Genomic DNA, 21,753 nt, shown 5'->3' with positions numbered 1-21,753 from the left:
TGCTGTCCTCCTCTTTCGGCTACGGCGACGTTCTTTTCCTCCTCCATCGGCGGCGACATCAGGCGGCGGCATTCTTTTCCTCCAACGACGGCGACGTAACCTTCTTCCAGGCCTTCGGCATATCTCACGCGGCCTCTGTCCGGGCTTGGTCGTGCTCCTCTCCGGCGGTGACTTCCTGTGTTGGAGTCATCCTATCATCAAATCAGGCGATCTCTTCTCTCTTTGGTGGCATCTCCGACGGCTGAGCCGTTCATCTAGGCGGCATCCTCATCCCTCTCTCGTGGCGGGGAGAGTATCATGGCTGAGGAAGCTTCTGAGATTTTGTCTATTCCGATGGCTCTGGCGGCACCGTCCGAGAAGCACTCGATTGTTAAGGCTCTCACGCACCCAGCGTACACATTCGACGGCACCAACTATGGCTCCTGGTCCACGGCATTCCTAGAGTTTCTCAACGCCCATCGACTCCGACATCATCTGACGGATCCTCCGCCAAAGGAAACTGATCTGACCTATGCAGAATGGAGCTCTCTAGAGTCTGGCGTGTGCACCTGGCTATGTCAAAGCATCACAAACACCATCATGGAGCCGATCACCCAGACTCATCCCACTCGCGTTTTATGGCAAAAACTGGTGATGAAGTACGCCAACAAGAGCAATGTGAGTAAGACTGTGCGCCTATATGAAGACTTATTTTCTTGCAAGCAGGGGTCCCGATCTCTCCAGGCCTACTATGGTGCGATTGAAGCCATATTCATGAATGTGGAGGTATATCAGCCTTCCTCGACTGATCACGAGACACTAGCCCGCTACAAGGACGAGCTTCGGGCATGATCTTTTCTCAGTGGGCTTCGTCCAGAGCTTGCAGATATGATACGAGGTCAAGTGCTCGGAGGTACCTGAGTCATGCCCACAGAGGAGATCTTTGCAACCGCACTCCGAGTGCAAGATAGTCTACCGCCACCATCTGCTCCTCCCTCCACCGAGGTGTTTGCGCTTGACAGCTCGGGGGGTTCCTCGAAGCCCTCTAGGAAAGGACCATCATCCGGGAAGAACCGGAACTCCTTCCCTCCGTGCAAGTATTGTGGGAAGATGTTGCATCCTGCTGACAAGTGCTGGAAGGAGTTTAGGAAGCCTGCATGGGTACTCGCTACCTCGGGGGGGGGGAAGCCACATTCAACATTGAGCGCACTTGTTCCATCTCCACCAGCCCCTGAGGCAATCGCTCCTCCTGCTTTAGGCAGTTTCCAGATTGTTGTCTCTCCAGCTGAGCTGGCATATCTCCAGGCCTCTCGTGCATCCGCCCTACACACTCTGCCATCGGCCTCCACCAGCCTCATATCCTATGCCAGGGGAAAAGCATCCACTCCAGGTACGTCTACCCTCATTGCTTCTAATGATATGTCTTGGGTTATTGACTCAGGGGCTTCGGCCCATATGATGGGTACCCTTCCATCCTTACCTCCTATCATTTCGATTCCTCCATTCCTGATGTCCGCATCACTGAGGGACGCTCCTGTCCTGTTCGTGGTTTCGGAATTTCTCACGCCACTTCCACTATGCCTCTCCATAATGTCCTTCATGTCTCTAGATTCCCTACAAACCTCCTCTCCATTAGTGCCATAACTAAAGCCCTAAACTGTGGAGTGTTCTTCTTTCCTTATCACTGCGTCTTCCAGAATCTCAGTTCGGGACGGAGGATTGGTCTGGGCCATGAGAATGGGCGTGGCATCTACGAGCTTGTGGTGGACACTCCATCGGCTTGAATTCATGCTCTCTTCTCGTTATTTGCTTCCTCTAGTTCCTCAAAAACTTCCTTTTTGTGGCACTGCCGGTTGGGGCATCCTAGTTTTGCTAAACTTAAAGATACTTTACCATGGTTACATCTTTCAGAATTCAAATGCCAATCATGTCAATTGGGAAAACATCATCGCTCTACATATCCTACACGTACTGGCATTCCTTCCTCGCGTCCGTTTGACCTCGTGCATTGTGATGTCTGGGGTCCCGCGCTGCACGTCTCACCATCAGGAGGAAAATACTACATTGTCTTCGTGGATGACTACACCAGACTTAGCTGGACCTACATCATCAAGAGCCGGAAAGAAGTCCTCTCGCGTGTCCAGCAGTTCTTGTTGGAGATTGCCACTCAGTATGATACCATAGTGAAAGTATTGCGCACGGACAACGCTCTGGAGTTTACCCAAAAAGCTATTGGAGAACTTTGTGCACGACAAGGGATTCTCCACCAGACTACTTGTCCATGTACCTCTCAACAGAACGGTGTTGCTGAAACGAAACATCGCCATCTCCTGGATATGGTATGAACCTTGCTGGTTGGAATGCATGTCCCCATGTATCTATGGTCTGATGCGGTTCTCACAGCCACTTTCCTTGTGAACCGTCTACCCTCAGCTGCACTTAGGGGTGCGATTCCAGTTCAGAGGCTGTCTCCGGATGAAGAGCTCTTTTCCCTACCTCCAAGGGTATTCGGGTGCACAGCCTTTGTCCATGATCACACACTAGGCTTGTCAAAATTAGCCCCTTGTGCGCTTAAAGGGGTGTTTATGGGTTATGCTCGGAGAAAGGATATCGCATATACTTTCTCGACACACACCACTATATTACCTCTGCAGATGTTACCTTTCATGAGGATGTTCCCTTCTTCTCCCCGTCTTCCCTTGTTCCGGCACCTCCCTCCACTACAGTGTCTCCTCCTCTAGAACCGGCCACGATAATCCCGACACCATCATCTGAGTCATCTCCTGATCTGCCCTCTCTTGTGTCACGCCCCTCGCTCCCTACCTCTGCACCATGTCCCTCAGACTCTCCTTCCCAACAGCCTTATGAACCATCTTCATCACCATCACTATCTCCAGCCTCCGCTCCACGACCATCTTCCATTGACATTGAGCTCCCCATCGCCCTTCATAAGGGTTCCCGCATCTGCACAAAGCATCCAATCGGCAATCATGTCTTCTCTGTTTGTCTCTCCTTCCCTTATCATGCATTTGCCCTCTCCGTCCTCTCTGGGTCAATTCCCAGGACATATCTTGAAGCTTTGCATGTACCGGAGTGGAAGGCTGCTATGGATGCGGAATACGCCGCATTCCTTCAACGAGAGACGTGGACATTAGTACCTCGCCCATCGAATGCTAATGTGGTGTCATGCAAGTGGGTGTACTCTCTTAAGTACAATCCAGATGGATCTATCTCTTGTCATAAGGCCTGGCTCGTGGCTCGGGGGTTCTCTGAAGACAATGGTCTCGACTGTACTGAGACTTTCTCTCCGGTGGCTCGTCTAAGCTCCATACGCGTCCTCTTCTCCGTTGCTCTCAATCAGGCCTGGCCACTTCATCAGCTGGATGTCTCTAATGCATTTCTTTATGGTGACCTCACAGAGCAGGTGTATATGGAGCAACCTCCTGGGTATGTTGCTTAGGGGGAGTCTTCTCAGGTGCGTCTCCTAAAGAAAGCAATTTATGGCCTGAAGTAGAGTCCCCGTGCTTGGTTTCACAAGTTCTCTAAGCTGCTGTTCGCGTACGGCTTCATCTCCACAGTCTCTGACCCCACTGTATGGTGCTGGCTATGACATTGATGATATCATCCTCGCTGGCAGTGATGAAGCTGAAGTTGCTGCCACCAAAGCCTATTTGTGTCAGCATTTTGTCACGCGTGATCTCTCGCCTCCAAGGTACTTCCTCGGTCTTGTAATTGCTTATCGGCATGGTCAAATGGCTCTATGTCGAAGGAAGTATGCTCTTGATCTCTTGGAGGAAACGGGGATGCTTGGCTGCAAACCCGTTGCCTCTCCCATGGAGATGAACGTTTACTGGTGGGACAAGTGGACTGCATTATTGGAGGATACAGGCCTATATCGTCGCCTTGTAGGCAAGCTGATATATCTCACAGTAACACAGCCTGACATCGCATATGCCATCAATGTATTGAGTCAGTTTATGCAGGCTCCTTGCACTATTCATCTAGAAGGGGTGTATCGTGTCATGGCCTACATCAAGAGAGCTCCTGGAAAAGGCCTATTCTATCGGAGACAGGGACATTTGCGAGCCGAAGCCTATTCAGATGCCAGTTATGTAGGGGATAAGGAGGATCAGAAGTCTCATGGTGGCTATGTCACTTATGTCGGGGGGAACCATGTAACCTGGCGGTCACAGAAGCAGTTAGTGGTATCTCGTTCTAGTGCCGAATCCAAATATCGGGCCATAGCTGACACCATGGCAGAGATGCTTTGGTTGAGGTTCCTTCTCACTGAGCTTGGCTTCCCTCCTACTTCGCCTATGAAGATGTATTGTGATAACGAAACGGCCACATTCATCGCCAGCAACGACACCTATCATATGAGGACCAAGCACATCGAGATTGACTGTCACTTCATCGGCCAGTATGTCATGAATGACACCATCTGTACGCCGCATGTTGCTTTCGCACATCAGCTGGCAGACATCTTTACGAAGGATCTCACAGGAACGGCCTTCGAAACTATCGGAGGCAAGCTGGGCATGTTCGACCTCCATGCTCCAGCTTGAGGGGGAGTGTTAAAGATATTGGGCCTCTCCTTATCTCCCTCACTCTTTCTTCTTTCTCATCTCTATTGATGGGCCCTACCCACTAACTCTCTCTCTCCTCTCTCTATTAAGTCCTCATCGTGTATGGGGGCGTCACAACAAGAACAAGAAAACCTAGCCGTTCTTCATTTTTTCTCTTCTTCCTCATCGTCGGTGTCTCTCCTCTTTGTTTAACTGTAAGCATCATAATTGCTATTCTTTATAAGTCTGAAAAAGTTAATGAGTAAATAGAAAATTTTCTCTATGACTCTATGTGATCTTAGAGTTTTAATGTTAATTATTTATCCTAAATATATTAATTTATTAACCCCTTTTTCCAACCATAATTGAAAATATAGTCTTACCTATTAGATATTGGCTTGGAATATTTCCATCATGTCTCTTAAAAATAATCACCTTGTAACTACAGAATTTGGAAAATACCAGATAGTTTTGGCCGTAAGAGAGGGAAAAACTTCAACTATTTTAAGAAACTCTTTAAGCCTAGAAGTTTCATTTTAAAATGTTTGAAGCGCTATGCGTCATAAAATATGCATGTCATCACTTTGAAAAATACTGACTTGGGAAATAATTATGAGCTCATTACAGTCATGGTGATGGCGGACCATCCGAGCGAGCACATCCAGACGCGTCATCAACCCTTTGCGGAGCCCGAGCCGACGTGAAGAACCCCACTTCCACGACCAAGTTTGAAAAGTCGTAGTCGTTTCTTCTTGTTATGTGTCGTGTTCTTTTGTGTTCGTGACAGCCTAATCCTTGTGTATGGGTTCGTCGTCTCTTCCTTTTGTCGTTTTACCTTTCATCGTTGTCCTTGAGAGTAGGGAAACTTCCACCTGCGTGTGTACGGGCCTCCCCCGTATACGTTTGTGTCTATGCTTTGCATTATTGCTCTACACCTTTGGGGTGGTAGGAAGCCTAGATGGACTTCCTTTTTCTCCCTAAAGGATCTTGTTAAGGGGAAGCCCAATAAGCTTCCCCTTAAGAGAGGCCCACCATGGACCCATAAGCGTCGCCCCGTTTCCACTATAAAAACAGGGGAGGGTGAACATGGAAGACAGGCTTGTCAAAATCAAGAATCACATCTCGTTTTTTTGTTGGTTGTTATTCTTCTGTTTTGAAGAGGAAGATTTCGTCAAGAAGAAGAGGAATCGTTCCTGAATATATTAATAGAATTTGTCGAAGAAGAGAGAAAGGTGATCACTACTTGTTTTTTGTTAGAACTGCTCATTCCCCACAAATTCCACGATGAATCGTGGATCTACACCCTAGAAACTCCTACTATAGCTGTAATTTCCCAACGCAACTAACAGTTACCATCTGGTGGCATTTCGTCTGGCCCCATCCCTTGCTGCGTTTAGATTTAGTTGAGAAAAGGACACAAGCCTTGAAGATTTCCAACGGTTCAAACTCTGCATTTGGTCGTCAATAGAGATCCCTCGTCAAAACGTTGACACTCGTTGCCTTGTTCGAACCCCCCTGTTCCAGACATCCTCCAAACTCGGTGATGCTGAGGGAATTTGTGTCACGATTTTATCCCTGATTCTGATTCTTGCATGATCGTGGAATTTTGGCGCTCTCCCATCATTTTAGATGAAACTTATTGATCAGACGGCCATCTAACCATTAACAGACGTCGAATAATCATACCCGTCGCATGAGTTGTACCTGTGCCGATCATCACATGGTTGGTTCTTCAGTAAATATCATGGCAGGACTTTGGGTGTGACACATCAGTTTCTTCCCGTCATTTTTCATTGCGGAAATATCCAGGGTGGTGTTGAACGTGGGGTGGTCATCTGTTGATTACCCAACTACCAATACATTCTCCTGTCTAAGTCTCAGGAAAATATTTCTCCGGTGGACCATTTCGTCCAATAATTGATCATTCCTACAGTTCAAGCATTCTCCCCATCATGTCGTTGATCACTTCAACTCAACTGCTAAGTATGATGGCCGTCAACTGAGTTGCTCAACGGTGACGTCAAACGAACCATTATTCTCAACGGGCGCCATTCACTTCTTACAAAGCCTGTCGATACGATCCAATTATCAGGTCATACCTTCTCATGTCCTTTATTTTACAATGCTGATTATGTCTTTTAGTGCGGATTTTCGACTGATCCGCTGTTTCAAGTGATTTCAATAGTTGGCATAGGACATCCTTGCACGAGAGTTTTCCCCCACTACGTTGACTCCTCAAGCCGATCTCACAGGTCATCGGGGGCTTATTCGTTACAAAACCCGTCACGTGTCATCCAATTGAGCTGCATCTCACGTCATTTGAGGACTGGCATACTTGTTTAATTCTCTAAAACATACACATCATTACACCGTATTTTGATGCTTTCTTCGCATAATATTCTGTGGTGGAACACGAACCGGCAAAACCCGATCATCATGTTACATCACATGGAAGCACTTACAAATGCATGATATCAATGAATGTAAGTTATTTTACAAAGATGATAAAATATCTTGGTGGCAACGACGTCAACACACCATCTGCGGACACGTCGCCACTATCTCCCGAGACGTCCCTCATCATGACTTGTCGCCAACATCAACTGCAGAACCGGCCTAACAACGACCAAGTCAATGCACCGGCATCAGTCGCGTCTCCACCTACACATGCCCCATTACGCATCATGACACGTCATCAATGCCAGATCCAAAACTGCCCTTTGACGTGACACGATAACACGTCGTCTACTTTTATTTTATTTCATTTCTCATATTCTCTCTTTCCTGTAAGGCCTATATGTAGGCCAATGTTGCACGATACACTTGGCAAATTTATTTCAAGAATTGAAGTTTCTTTCTTCTTGGAAAATTTTCCCTAGCCCTCTCTCCCCCTCGAATCGTCGTCGCTGGTCGCCCGCCTTCGCAGGCCACCCTTCGCCCGCGCAGGCCGCCATCCACCTAGGCCGCTGCCCTCGCTGGCCGCCACATAGGCTGCCCACGCCGGCCGTTCTAGCAGGCTGCCCACGCCGGTCGCCCACGCAGGCCACCCGCGTAGGCCGCCCCCCAGGCTGCCCGCGTCGGCCGCCCTAGCCTGCTGCCAATGCCGCCCGACCGCGCAAGCCTTGCCATGCAGGCTGCCCGCGCAAGCCCTGCCGTGCAGGCCGCTCACACATGCCGCCTGCACCGACCGCCCTAGCGGGCTACCCATGCCGGCCGCCCGCACAAGCCCTGCCCACACATGCCGCCCACGCAGGCCGCCCGAGCCGGTCGCCCTAGCAGGCTGCCCATGCCGGCTGCCCGCGCAAGCCTTGCTCGCGCAGGCCGCCCACACAGGCCGCCTGTGCCGGCCACCCTAGCAGGCTACCCGCGTCAGCTGCCCACGCACGCCCCGCTCGCTCAGGCCACCCTCGCAGGCCGTCCACACAGGCCATCCACACAGGTCGCCCGCTGCGCAGGCCATTCACCACTCCCTCCTTCAATCACCTCCACGCCACTCACTCACGCTCATCTCGTCGACGAATCGTCCCTTCTTCCTGTTCCCCAACAACACTTCGAGAATTCCCCACAACCTCGTCACGCACTATCTGCTGTTGAGGTATTCCTAAACTCTTTGGTGTCCCCTGTTCTTCATCTAGTGTTCCTCGAGCGTTTATCCACCGCTGTCGGATTTTATTTGGATTTTGAATCTTCAAGCGACTAGTTGAATAAGTTTTTGAATCTTCAAGCGAACGATCGTTCAGATTTATTGATTTTGGTGCTTGGCATCACCGCGGTGGTTGATGACAGTACTCCTACCCTCGATGAGGAAAGGGGCTGCACCACCATTATTTCATCAGATTTAATTCTTTGGAATCGATCGTGTGATTTGTGGTCTGATTTTATCACACCCTTCCATAGTCATCCCAATATCCTATATCCGTCATTATCCCATCCCGTCTCCTCTAGTCATCCTGCATCATATCTAGGCAAAAATCTTTAGGAATTTTGGATTGATGAGAAGGGAGACGGGATTGGAGATGAGGTGTGGTGAGAAGGGAGAAGAAGTTAAAGGCCCCTGGAATATTCTTCCATATTTAGACTAATTTTGTTCCATATTTAGACTAACTCCCAAAACTTATGTATATTCTACAACATCAAAAATACCATTTGTGTGTGACCCTGTAGGCCTATGTATTGGTCTAGTTAACGACCCCAATATCCCAATAACCTTAATTGGCTTCCAAATTAATTAAATATATTTTCATATAGATTCATTAATTTTGGATTGATTTATCTCATTCAATGGTTGATTCTCCAATCCATGGGGTGCCAAGCTCATGGAACCTTGTCATCATCATTTACTATGTATATATAGTCTTTCATTCACTTGACGCTTCTTGGACGACTTTGGGTATGGTCAAATGTAAAACCCTAATAAGTCATCTGAGTTAATATTGATGTGTTTGAAAATCATTGGAGAACTCTTCTATAATATTTCACTACCTTATCCAAGGACTTATCATATCGTCTTCATTGAGCTATCACCTCTTATACTGAGTGTGGACGATACCTTCTTGACCACTCAGTCATGTTTGTAAACTTGATGATGCACTAGAACTATGGCTGTTTCAAATCCCGTGATTAGAGACTTATAGGTCATAATCAAAATACAATTATTCGCCCACAACATGTCTTCGGTGTCTCAAGTCTAAGGACCAGTTACACAACCGTGATGTGAATCAAGCTGATTGACATTTTGGTATAATACCATTTAGGGATTTGTATGGATCAATTCAGTGAAATCTTTCCACTATCTATGCTAAAGCTCTCCACATTAATGGCTACGAGAATGGTCAAATACTTTAATATGCCTCATGACTATCCTTTGAATAGGACTATATAGAACACATGCTTAAATATTAATGATTTGCATATTACAATCTCATTCTAATTCACTAAGTCTGATTCTGTATTCATGTGCTTCATTATATGCATCATACATGCACAATGAATATGTTGCATTAATGAACATGGAACGAGATATAGAATGTCGGATTGGCTTGCTGGCCACATATATTTCCATCAACTCCAGCTTCAAAGTTTGACATTTGAAGATGTAGAAAGAAAACTGAGTTGAAATTTTGAATTACTCTTAGTCGTCACCCTCTCTTTCCATCCGTGCCCTTTGATCTATAAATAACAACATGGAACACTTTGAAATTGATCATAAACTTTCTCCATACTCATGCTGGCTGATTGAAAGCTAATGAGTTTCTGACATCCCTTAAGATTTTTCTTGGTGTGTGGGAAGATGCAACAGAGAAAAGGATGAGCTTACCCCCACTCACAAAATGTCATGATCCCAACATAATGTAAGGATCCACAGTAATTATCCTCACATTAAATTTTTACTTCTAGACAACATTTTTTTGCACATCACCGCATTGTGCCCATATAATCTTTCATCACATCACCTTTTGTCATTATCATTCTCATCATTCCCCTTATATGACTCACTCTTGACATAGCTCATGTACATTGATAACATGTACATTATTGGGTTATTTCTATAAAATAATTAAAAGTGTGTGTAATCAACCATTAATGATTAAATATTTTTTCGATTCATATTCTATTTTTTGGGTTTAGTAGTATTTTTAAGGATTTTTCTCACATCATACTTTTAAAGAAATTTATTTTCTGACTTAGAATAGACTTTTACTATTTAGTCTTATATTCAAAAAAATAAGGCCCCCAATCAAGAAGCTAATCATTGAAAAAAGATGCAGTTATGGCATCACATGTATACCACTATGAATCCCGATGTTATAATTTCCAATCATTAGTCTGACACTTTTATATCTTATTCGCAAAGGGGGATGTGAGTGTTAAGCGATGTGTGCGGGTGCGGGATGCGCAGGCCGTGCGGTAATCCTACAGCACTGCACGCGGAGTTGTGTGGGATGTCACGCAGCTGCGCGAGCGCATCGTGCGCACCGCATTTGCGTGGCCCAGGCGACTAAGCCATTGGTATATGGATGCATCCCGCCAGGAGACTAAGGCATTGGTACATAGAGGACACAGGGACGGTACGGGCGTGTGGTGTCCTTGTGGGTAGCGTTGAGCACGTAGTGCCCAGCTTGATGCTCCGATCACGGCAGCAATGAGGCAGCCCGCGTAGTAGGTGTTAGCGCGGGTGCAAATAGCATGTGTGATCACCAAGGCTGGGGTGGCATGTGTGATTGCAAAGCCCAGGGGTGTGCAACGCTCGGCCCAGGGCCATGCATGTAGCGGTGGGGTCGACGGGCTTGTGCGCGAAGCGGCTACCTCAAGGCGCAGGAGCGACCTGGGTGCATGACGCCTCGTCTCATTACTTTGGTGTCAAACCTCATCTTCCCCCATGTAATGCTCGACGACTGCAATGTAACTTCTTGATGACATTAATGCAATGGCCTTATTCCCTAACGAGATTGTGTCCCCACTGATGTAACACGTAATCGCTGGGATCGCACGTCACGTGTTACAATATAGGCATATAGGAAATGCACAGAAGGCATGAATGCGCTTTAGAAATAATTCTTGACGAGTGAATAGAGGCAAGCTGTTGATTTAGAAGATATGATTCAATTGACTTTGGGGTGAGGGGATCGTTACGATCAAACTCCCAACGACCTATAAAATTAACTAGAACACTTATGACGCAAGGAGCTCGATGGCCCAATGGCATCCAAGACTCTCGTTACCATGTAATTCAATCCAAAAACCACAAAGAGAATCCTAACCCTCGACTTTGGTAGATGTGGAACCTGAATTTTGTATGTTTGAGATGGGCAAAGACCTTGATGAGCAAAGTGGCTATAATTCAATTTGGCGGTTCTTGGTGGTAGTGTGTCGAGGATGCAACTATTGATAGGTGATGACAACATTAGGCGCTGGTGCACAGGGCGGCACCACGCTTGGGTAGCGGGGCAGGCGTGCGGGGAAGGCAGAAATGTGCGTGCGGATGCGCGCAGGCTGGGTGCGTGGGGGGGGGGGGCATGGGCAGGCAGTGTGCGGGCGGGTGCGCGCGGGGTGGGGGCGGGGGGGGGGGGCATGGGCAGGCAGTGTGCGGGCGGATGCGCGCAGGCTGGGTGCGTGGGGGGGGGGGCATGGGCAGGCAGTGTGCGGGCAGACGCGCGCAGGCTGGGTGCGTGGGGGGGGCATGGGCAGGCAGTGTGCGGGCGCACGAGCGCGAGAGGGTGTGCGCAGGTGGGGCCGCACGGGCAATGTGCGAATGCAGGGACGTGCACACATGGGGCGGACCACAAGCACAAGCGCACGTGGGTGTGCAACCGTACTAGGCGTGGATGCTTGCGCACAAGGCGTAGGTGCGCGGAGGCGTGGGCGCTCGTGCTCAGCAAGTACACAGTGTGGCTGAGCGGATACTAGGCGTGCGGAAGTGCGGTGCAAGCATCGGAGACAATGGTAGCAAGGGCGACGGCGGCGGTGATGATGGCGATAGAGGCATCAGCGTGAAGGGGGCCGGCGGGTTTCTTTGACGACGATCAGGATGGCGAGATCTTCCAAGGAGAGGGTTCTTCAAACAAATCTTGATCTTGAACAATTTCCCACGAAGGGAACCCTTGGACGTAACAATCAAGAAACTTGAGAAGGCATCGAGAACGGTCGTCGACGGTGGTTCTTCCACAGAGTGATCTCAACGTGATGAAGCTGGCACGTGCGGCAAGGCCACGATCTTGTCTCGATCAAGGCCTAACGGGCGATAACTGCTACACTCTAGGAAACGAGAACTCTAAAATAAAAAAAGATACTTTCAGCTTTCAAAATACAACCTGAGCTGTCCTTGGGCATGCCATCACTGCATATAGGGAAGGAGGATGCCCAAGTGGTCCGACATAGGGGAAGAAACTGTCGCGAGACGATACTTCCCCTTAATGCACATTAACACGAAGACGAAAGAAATCAATGGATGAGGCCCAAAACAGGGTGGCCCAATCCACATCGTCCAGAAAATCATAATACAAGGAAATAGAATGCAATACTTACGAGCATAAGTTACGCCAGGTACTTGAAGCTGGGTCACGAACGTTTGCTCGAGCAGTGCAGCATGGTTGACGTCGTCCTGTATCGAGGTTGGCGTGATGTCCCCCATCATCCCTGACGGTCCATGTGCAGAGCGGCGAGCCTCAAGGCGCAGGAGAAACACTACCCAGGCGCACAACGCCTCGTCTCGTTACTTGGGTATCAACTCTCATCTTCCCCCATGTAATGCTCGAGGACTACGATGTAACTTCTTGATGATATTAATGCAATGACCTTATTCCCTAACGGGGTTGTGTCCGCACCCTCTCCTCTGACCCCTTCTATGCGTACTTAAGCCATTGCGCAAGAGTCAGCTGCAAGAGATCAAGGCTGCTTGGTGTTCTGCTCCCAGCACTGAGGTTGGCACGTGCCAGATTTGGGCATTTGTCTTAACTTGGGATTTGACTGCATGACATGTAGCTATCCCTCTTTGTACTTTTATTTTTTTACACTAATGAATAATATTTTAGGAATTCAATATCCCTTCTCGCTTATCCTACCTGTTCCGTAAATCCATATATATATATATCTATTGTTGAAGTTAATTCAGACATATGCTTGACCACAAAAGTGAATCCTATGATGGAAATATTAATGAGAAGATCATTAATGTTCAAAAGATAAAAAATGTCACTCAAAATCATTTTATAAAAATAAAATATAATCATTTCATGCATGGATGATGATTCTTATGTCATTAATATTTAAATGCACCTAAAAATCATATATAAGGCTGTAAAATAAGCATAAGTGCATGCATGAGTTTCAATTGGGCAAAGGTGAGATGACTGTGTCCCTCATTATCTTATTATTTTCTCATTAGATTTCATGGAGCTAGTTGTGAGCCAGCAGAGTTTGGGTGTATTAGAATTTTTGTATATTCCCTTATTCGGGTGTGTAAATACCGAACAAGATATTATAAATCACTGTAAAATATGATTTCTCAAGCCCAGAAGAAGATGCAGATCACAAGAGTGTAACATTAACAGGATTTGCCATTTTTAACTAAGCCTGAGCCAAACCAGATCTAACCGATACCGCTAGGCATGAGTCTACCAAAAATATGGCCCACGCCGATAAAAAACCAAACCGAATCAGGAATAAAAATTAAATTATAATTTTTTTTCAAATGCAAGCTTCAAGACTGTAACTCAGGACTACTCTTTTTTTAAAACATAAATATTATTAAAATTTGAATATAAAATGCTAACTTTTAATATTTTTTAGTGCTCTAGAACTTATTTTGCTTTACTTTTTTCTCGTTAACCTTTGTCACAGATAAGTTATTCACAATTTTTTTTATTTTGTGGTGAAAAATTGATAGTTTCACTCTTTTAATCGATCTTTTGACATAGAGTTTGGCTATATTTTTTAACTTTGAATTTAATTTTGCCCAGTATTCATGACCAAACTGCTATGTTTTACCGAATCCTTACCCATCTTTTACCAAACAGAGACCATGCTAAAGTTTAGGTTTTCACGAAAACTAGTGCTGAGACCGAATCTGGCATTCCGTAACTATAAATCAGATACAAATTCAAAGATTTTCACGAATAAATCACCGTTATACATATGAAAAATAGGTCTGGCGGATCGATTATACAATCAGTTTCCTTTCCCTTGATTCCAACTCTATATATTTAATGGTTTCTTTGGCGACCTTTTTAATATTCGGTCGTACTAATACAAGAGAGAATATGACACTGGAGTGATCAATTTGCGAGGACGTCCCATATCAGCTCTGGGTCGAAGCAAGGCAGGTTTTCTAAAGAGCATTCCCCATCGACCTCCTCCTCCATCAGGTAATCCCAGCTAAGAGCCCTTTCTTCTCTGATAGATGATGATGAAGAAGACGGCTGTAGAGGGCCAGGGAAGAAACCGGAGCCGGAGCTGGCGGCGGACACAACGGTGGTCATCGCCTTCTCTTTTTTACCAGTCTCTTCTTTAATCTTACCGTTCTCTATTCCCATCGTCTTCTTCTTCAGCTTCCGACTCTTTCTGTCAAGCTTAAGGTGAATTGCCTGTATTCTCGCGTCAACAGACAATCCCAACGCTTGGACACTACACCTGGCGGAGTGGCTGGTGCCGCAGCGGTGTTCCGGAAAATTGAGTACTGCATAATCCCCTCTAAGCTTATAGGCTGCGCGATCGTAGGCTAAGGCAGCGGCCTCGGCGGAATCATAAGTCCCAAGCCAGACCCTCAATCGAGATTGATTCTGAGGCAGTCTGATCTCGGCGACCCACTTTCCCCGCTGCCGTTGCCTCACTCCTCGATACTTCTTCGCTTCATTTCTTTTGCCGGAGACGGCGGACGGAGAGCTCTGCTGATGCCCCATGAGCCTATGTAACTGCTCAAGCTGGTAGTGATACACGGCCGAAGAGGTCTGCATCGCCTGCTGCAGCCGCCGCTCGTCAGACGAACTACCCATCATCGGTTGAACTAATCTTCACGCGCCAAGAAGGATTTTGGAGCGAGTGGTGTGATCTGCGGTAGGCGTTGCTATAGAATCGGCTATTTATGGAGGTCAAACCGCCAAAAATTCATGATGTCGTGCTACCTCATCCCCATCGGCGGATACACGGCGCAAAACGGTGTCCAAGCCGTGGCCATGGCGGTTTCCCTCTGGAGAGGTAATTTGGGGATAGCCATATCGCGTGGTCTCCTCACGTCGACTGATTCAGCCGGTCGAACAGGATGCGTAACCTTTCTGCGATGGAATGCCAAATTTTCATTATTAAACGTGTCCAAAACACCGCATGTTTTGCATTCAATTGAAGACGAAGTTTTTTACTAAAAACGAAAACTTCTCTTCGGAGACTACGATCCACAGAAAACTCAGAGTTGACCTAAAGCTGTAAATTGTAGATAACGAAGCCGGCCGGAGCCACCGCCTTACCAGCCTTTAATTCTATGTGACACATTATCTAGATCCTAAAACTTTATCAATTTAAAGCGGATCTAATCCGGTCCTTCAAGTTGGATACGTGTAATTGAATTTTTATTGCTTCTATTGAAGACTTTAATGCAGATTAGGCCACGGGATGACAGACATCAGGAAACGCTTACAGCCCACCGGATATTGGAGAACGCTGCCAAACGCAACGCGCCGACAACCTGTGTATATCCATTGTTCTTCTGTCCTAAGCAAAGGGCCACTTGGGTTTCTAGAAGGAAATTATTTAGCCACTGAGCGTTGACTTTAACTAGTTATTGCGTTCACACAGACCTTGGCCCACAAAGAGGATGAGAAAATAAATACGTGGAGAGAGAGAGGGAAAGAGAAGCGAGTACACTTACACAGCGTGTAAAAGGAAATATCACGGAGACGGATAAGGGATGTGTGTATACTTACAGAGTTGTGGATTTTACGGATAAAGAAGTGCATATAGATAACAGAAAATATGCACACAGAAGATGGATGATTCATAGGTGTGTGAACTGTGGGCAATAGCAGTCGTCTGTTTCTGATGCTGAGGCGGGATCATTAGTAAATTCACCTTTCGAGCTTCTTGATAAAACGAGTGTTGTGAAGTTTAAAAGAAGAAGTGTTATTACGCGGAATCCGATCGTCCGGTTGAGCTTCGGGTGCTAGTTAACTTGGGAGGACATGATAATTGATAAGTCACAATTGGCCTAGTATGAACGGAGCGCACGTTCACATTGTAGCGTCTGAATCTTTGTGGGCCAGACAATCCCGATATTATCGCGTGTGGTCGGCCGCCAGATGAAAACCAATATGATTCAATTATTCACTGATATTAAAAGGAAAGTAATCGCAATTATTTTCTCTATTTTACGCATGAATATGTCCAATCCACGATACGCCACAGCGTCTATTACGATTATAAACGAGGCTTCGCCTCGAGCCGGTGATCTCTAGAGAATTAATTCACCATCAGCGCTAAATTTTTATGACGGAAGTCTGGAGAGCTCTTCCTGTTATGGATTCCACTCTCGAAACAAAAAAGTTGCATGTCGCATGGATTCTACACGTACAGCGAATCAATTGACTTCAGATATTTAGTTATTCATTCATATCTCACCTTACCATCGGGAGAGTAATCGGGCGGCCGCAGACGGATATCTCGAGGTAGTGTTCGCCTTTGTCTTAGTGGGTTGGATGGCTATATCTGGATACCTACAGTCGTGGATTACGATTTTTCTCCGACTAGATAGTTCATACATTAAAACTATTATTTCTTATGTTTAATATAATTTGGAATGGCCTTAGCAGAAACTAATTCATGTAATTAACTATGCAGCCGATAGATTTAAGACATGAAAAGGGGATGACTTTGATCATCCTAGACATAAGTCCAGAGACCGTCCATGTGCAGCCTCCGGGATACCGTGCAGTCGTGACTGTGCCTTACCTCAATATTGGTTTCGAACAAAAATATAGACAGTGTTGATTTATTTAAGTTTTTTCATATGGAACATTTTCTTTACAAAAGAATCTCGTATCTTGATATCGGTAGGCCGCATTGGTTGGCCCGCAGGTATAGGTCCAAGGGTCAAACTGGACCAGAACTGGAAATAAATTATTAAATATTTATTTCATAATGTTTAGTAATATTCTAAAAAGTATTCAATCCAATTTGCCGGAGAGGTCTCTATTGAGCTTGACATAGTAGTAGCATATTTGACTACCCGCGGGCGCCCACTAGATGAAGAGCACTTCTTTGAAAGTGCTCTACAAGAACCCATCACAACCTCTTTGTTGAATGTTTCTTCCCCTCTGTTCAACCTGACTATTCTCCATGAAGAAAGAGAGGTGTGGAAGGACAAAGAGCCAGAGAGGGAGATAGATGGAGAGTGGAGAAACAAGGGACGGGAGGCGAAGGGACATTTGTTACCCGTGGTTCTAAATCTAGTTATGTTGATAATCAATTAACCAAATGAATTTTATACTCTAGCATTGATTTGTCAACTTAACCGGACCGGTACCAACCGGAACTGAACAAGGAAAACCGGAACTGGACTGGGCTTTAGGTAAGATTTGGGTCTTTGCTAAAAATGGGATCAAACTGAGACAATCAAACCCTTGGCACAGATGGGATTCTGATGCCTTGTACCATCATCTTAAAAGATGATGTTGGCCAAGTATCTGATAGCCTTCGGATATCTGATATCTATTTAGCAGTTTGGCAACTCGATGCCTCATCATCCCTTGTGTATGACTGTCGTGTACTCAGTATGTTGCCCTCTCAATCTGTTTCTTTCTCTCTATATCTCTACACACACACACACACACACATCACTTTCTCTCTATATCTCTCTCTAATAGAGAGACCATAGACATGCTACCACCCGCGCCAATGAGGAGGCACGTACTTGTGCGACATGAAGTTTCATAGGAAGCTAAAGAAATGTGTCATCCGATAAAAAAAAAACTAGATATCTGATAATGTGTATTCAGAACGTTCATAAATGCATCATTCAGGATAAAGTATTGCATATGTACTTTTTATTCTATGCAAGTTATCATCCATCATTTTAATTTTTTCGCTTATTATTGTGAAACTATGCATATTATGGACCAACTGAACCTAGTCAAGGCTGTTTAGTTCTAAAATCTAATTTGCATTTATTGGTGCACCTAGTGGGTGTCAAAGAAATGAACCAACATGTTGATTGAGCCTGACACATCGCCGATGGGATACTGCCATATAAATTAATGAGGTGATGCCCACCTGCACATGCTAGGGGCACTGATTGGAGCATTTTCGTTTTAATGACCTAAAATAATGCCAATGGCATGCTAAAGACATTTTTATTTTTCATATTTTTTGCGCACAATCATAAGGATAATGTCTTTGTCCGCATTCGAGGGGGGAGGAATGTAGTAACCTAGATAGGGCTAAAGTCTATGTGAACCTTTATGTCATTACTCTTCATCTAACTCAATCACTTTTACTTAATAGATACCAAATATGCCAGTAATTATGATTAATTAAATAAAAAATTACACAGTGCATTTGTTTCATATTATCCTAAACAAATAAAAAGCAGTGAGATATTTCATATGACCTCTGGCTTAAGTTAAATTAGTTAATGAATTATCATTTATATACAAACCAATAATATTTAATTGAGGATAAATATGAAAATAAGATTCTCCAGATCCTTAGACGGTTTAAATCTAAATTGGGTAAAATGAATTTGAATGATATCTGAGTGTTTCACTCAGTGAGATTTAGCTCTATTTTTTGAAACCATTTTAACTATACATAATAGTATCAATGCACAAACACATCTTAAAGAAAATATAAGACATACCTTACCATCCCATTGTAGCAATTAGGCGCAGGAAATAAACCTAAAAGTAAAGTGTTAAATCATTTGACTATCCTTCAAAGACTGTGACACTAAAAAAAATTGTAGAATTAGCACATGAAATCATTCAAAACTTAAGAGAATAATAGATGTATTTCAAAGTAAGAAGAGGGAGGAAGAAAATGATTTTAAAGTAATATGTGAATATATTTCAAGAAGTTTTGTCTCAATGTATTTGTTGCAAAACTATATTTATATCCTTGTAAAATTTTTAAGTTCTCTATTGATCCTCTCCAATATGTAACTATTTGGAGATCCCTTTGGTCCTATATACCAATTAGCCATTGCCTCAGACACATATGAATACATCTATGTTAAGGGACATGATGTCCATGATATTGAGGACAATATAGCTACTCTTTCAGCTAATAAAACTCCAATGAAATAAATAATCCATGAAGCTAACTATGTTTTCACCTTTCAACAGTCTCACATATCCCAATCCATCTGCAGTCTTCCTTTAGCTAAAATTCAGTTCCACTCTAGGCTAAAATATATTTAACTCAAATTAAGCAATATCTTTCCCATTTCTTGAATACTTTAAAACCATAATCTGTGTAAGCTGATTGATGATTCATTTCCATTTATCAAACACCTATGTTTAACCTCATCATCAAAATTATTAAGCATGAATTACGGCAGAAAAAGCACAAGAATACCATAGTTTAAAATTCAGGTTGAATGTTCATCAAGGTTCTCCATTAACTGACATGAAATTAATAAAACAAATAGTCCACCAAAATAACTAAATGGATATTCAATTGAGGAAGTGATATAACATAGTCTTTGAATCTTACAAGAATCAATTTATCATATTATTCTAGAAACTGCCTCTTTGGATATTGCATTTTTAAAAATTATCAATGAATAAAATTTGAAACATTCAGGATGAATAATTTTAAAATTTTCATAAAATAAACTCTATGATTAAATGGGATTTTAAAAATAGGTCAGAAAAGATTATATACCATGTCTAGAAGAAATCATTTTTCATGTAGAATAGAAATTCATAAAAAATATATATTTTAAAGTTAGGGTTTATTAAAATTTAAATATATATTGAAGAGTAGTGATGGGAATTCTAGTGAAAATGCCTAAGTATGTGTTTTTATGAAATTTTTAAGTGGCTTATACCTAGTCGACCCTCAGTTAATGGATTTGAAATCATGCATGGTCAGTCATATTATAAAGCATAGATATGATGAGAACCAGTTTGTGATGGTTCATATTTTGAAAATCAAACATGGATTATCTTCATCTATATGATGATACCTAATTTTTGAATATCTGTTAAATGGGAAAAATTATAGATTTAGGACTCAAGATTCATGTGACATTTATGTAACTGGTTGCTATATCATTATGAAACATTTATGTTGATCAAATATTATTGGTTGGCCAGAAAAACATGCTGACTACCGTGGACTCATCTACACATCTTAGATATTTATTTCTGAATCAGTGGATAATTTGATAGACTTAAAGGACAAAATAATAATCATAAATAAATAACAAACTTAATTATATTAATTTCAATATCTGCCATAATTTGATTCATGAATATTTTGTAGTTAAATTCCTTTAGGAAGTGCAATGATTGGTTTTAGCTTTGTGCAATGATGGCCAAATTTTAGTTATGCTAGTTTAACATTTAAAGAGGTACACTATTTTATTTTTCTCTTTAATACAAAATGGATATGTCCCTTTTCTATATACGGAAATTATGAACTACACGAACTGATTTTTAAAACTTATAGGCCTTACCTTAGTTTAGAGTTTCCATGTTCTCTCTCTGGTGATAAAGTCTCACTCTAACAGACGGGTCACTGTTCAGGAAAAACTCACAACATTTCCCTTCAGTCCTTCAAAGTACCTTCATACTCTCTAAGTATCTTTTCCTGGTATCGTGATGTTCTTGAAATGAAAAACTTACTTGGGAGTTTCCAGGTATTTATATGTAAATTTAATAGATAACTTATTTTTATGTTTTCCATTTTTACAAGTAATCTTGGTGGTTTTACAGAGGTGAATGTTCATAAATAATTAACATGTTTATAAATATTAATGACTCAAAATATTTGTATTTTTTTGTGTTTACTTCTACTTTACACCATGAAACAAAGCCTAATGATAAGTTTTCATAAATATATGTTTTATTTATCTTCATATGGCCACTAACAGATAAATTATTTGACCTGATTCTATTTTTAAAATGATATTATTCAAAAAATGATATTATTTTATCATTATTGATCATCTTCCCATTTTTTGCACTTCTTTTTACCCTTCTAGGTACAGTTAGTTAGTGCTCCAATCTTTTATGTATGTTCATAGCCTGCCAATATGTTTTTATCAAATGGAACTGTTATTTTTGTTGGGTTCTATAGGCCTTGATATGGATGAACAAATCAAAATATTCTACAGCAGAAGACTTAAACGGAATCGAACAACATCATTAAAATCATTGAAACAAGGTACCTTTGCACAGATCGCATCCGTGATTTCTTGGATCCCACAGCAAACGAGTCGACCTGCTCAAGTGTGCAGCCTCTAGATGTATCCACGCAGTCCTCGTTACGTTGGATATCCTTATTCTCTTGATGAGCCACGTTCTACCTCCATCGTTGTCGTAACGCTGTCCCGATCGCATCAAGAGTGGAGAGGAGTCATGGGGTGAAGGGAGAAGAAAGGGAAGGCCCTGAACAATTCTAGCCTGGGTGAATTTTGTTCGGGGACTATTTATAATAAGTGGGTATTTTTCATAAAACCCCCAAAACTTAAGCATATCTTTTGACGTCCAAATACCATTTG

At 43.6% G+C, this 21,753-nt stretch overlaps 2 protein-coding genes across 2 annotated transcripts; one reads left to right on the top strand and one right to left on the bottom strand.

The window, feature by feature from the left end:
• The first annotated feature begins 297 nt into the window (after positions 1-297).
• Positions 298-831, top strand: LOC144716315 (uncharacterized). Its single transcript, XM_078591438.1, has one exon. It carries the CDS (start codon positions 298-300, stop codon positions 829-831), a length of 534 nt encoding a protein of 177 aa, XP_078447564.1.
• A 13,267-nt stretch (positions 832-14,098) lies between these two features.
• LOC144716210 (ethylene-responsive transcription factor ERF061-like) lies at positions 14,099-15,577 on the bottom strand. Its single transcript, XM_078591303.1, has one exon. It carries the CDS (start codon positions 15,035-15,037, stop codon positions 14,318-14,320), a length of 720 nt encoding a protein of 239 aa, XP_078447429.1. The 5' UTR covers positions 15,038-15,577; the 3' UTR covers positions 14,099-14,317.
• Positions 15,578-21,753: the final 6,176 nt, after the last annotated feature.

The sequence above is a fragment of the Wolffia australiana genome, chromosome 20 (genome assembly GCF_029677425.1).
Source record: "Wolffia australiana isolate 7733 chromosome 20, ASM2967742v1".
In the NCBI taxonomy this organism is placed as follows: Eukaryota; Viridiplantae; Streptophyta; class Magnoliopsida; order Alismatales; family Araceae; genus Wolffia; species Wolffia australiana.
This window is presented reverse-complemented; position numbering and strand designations above follow the sequence as displayed.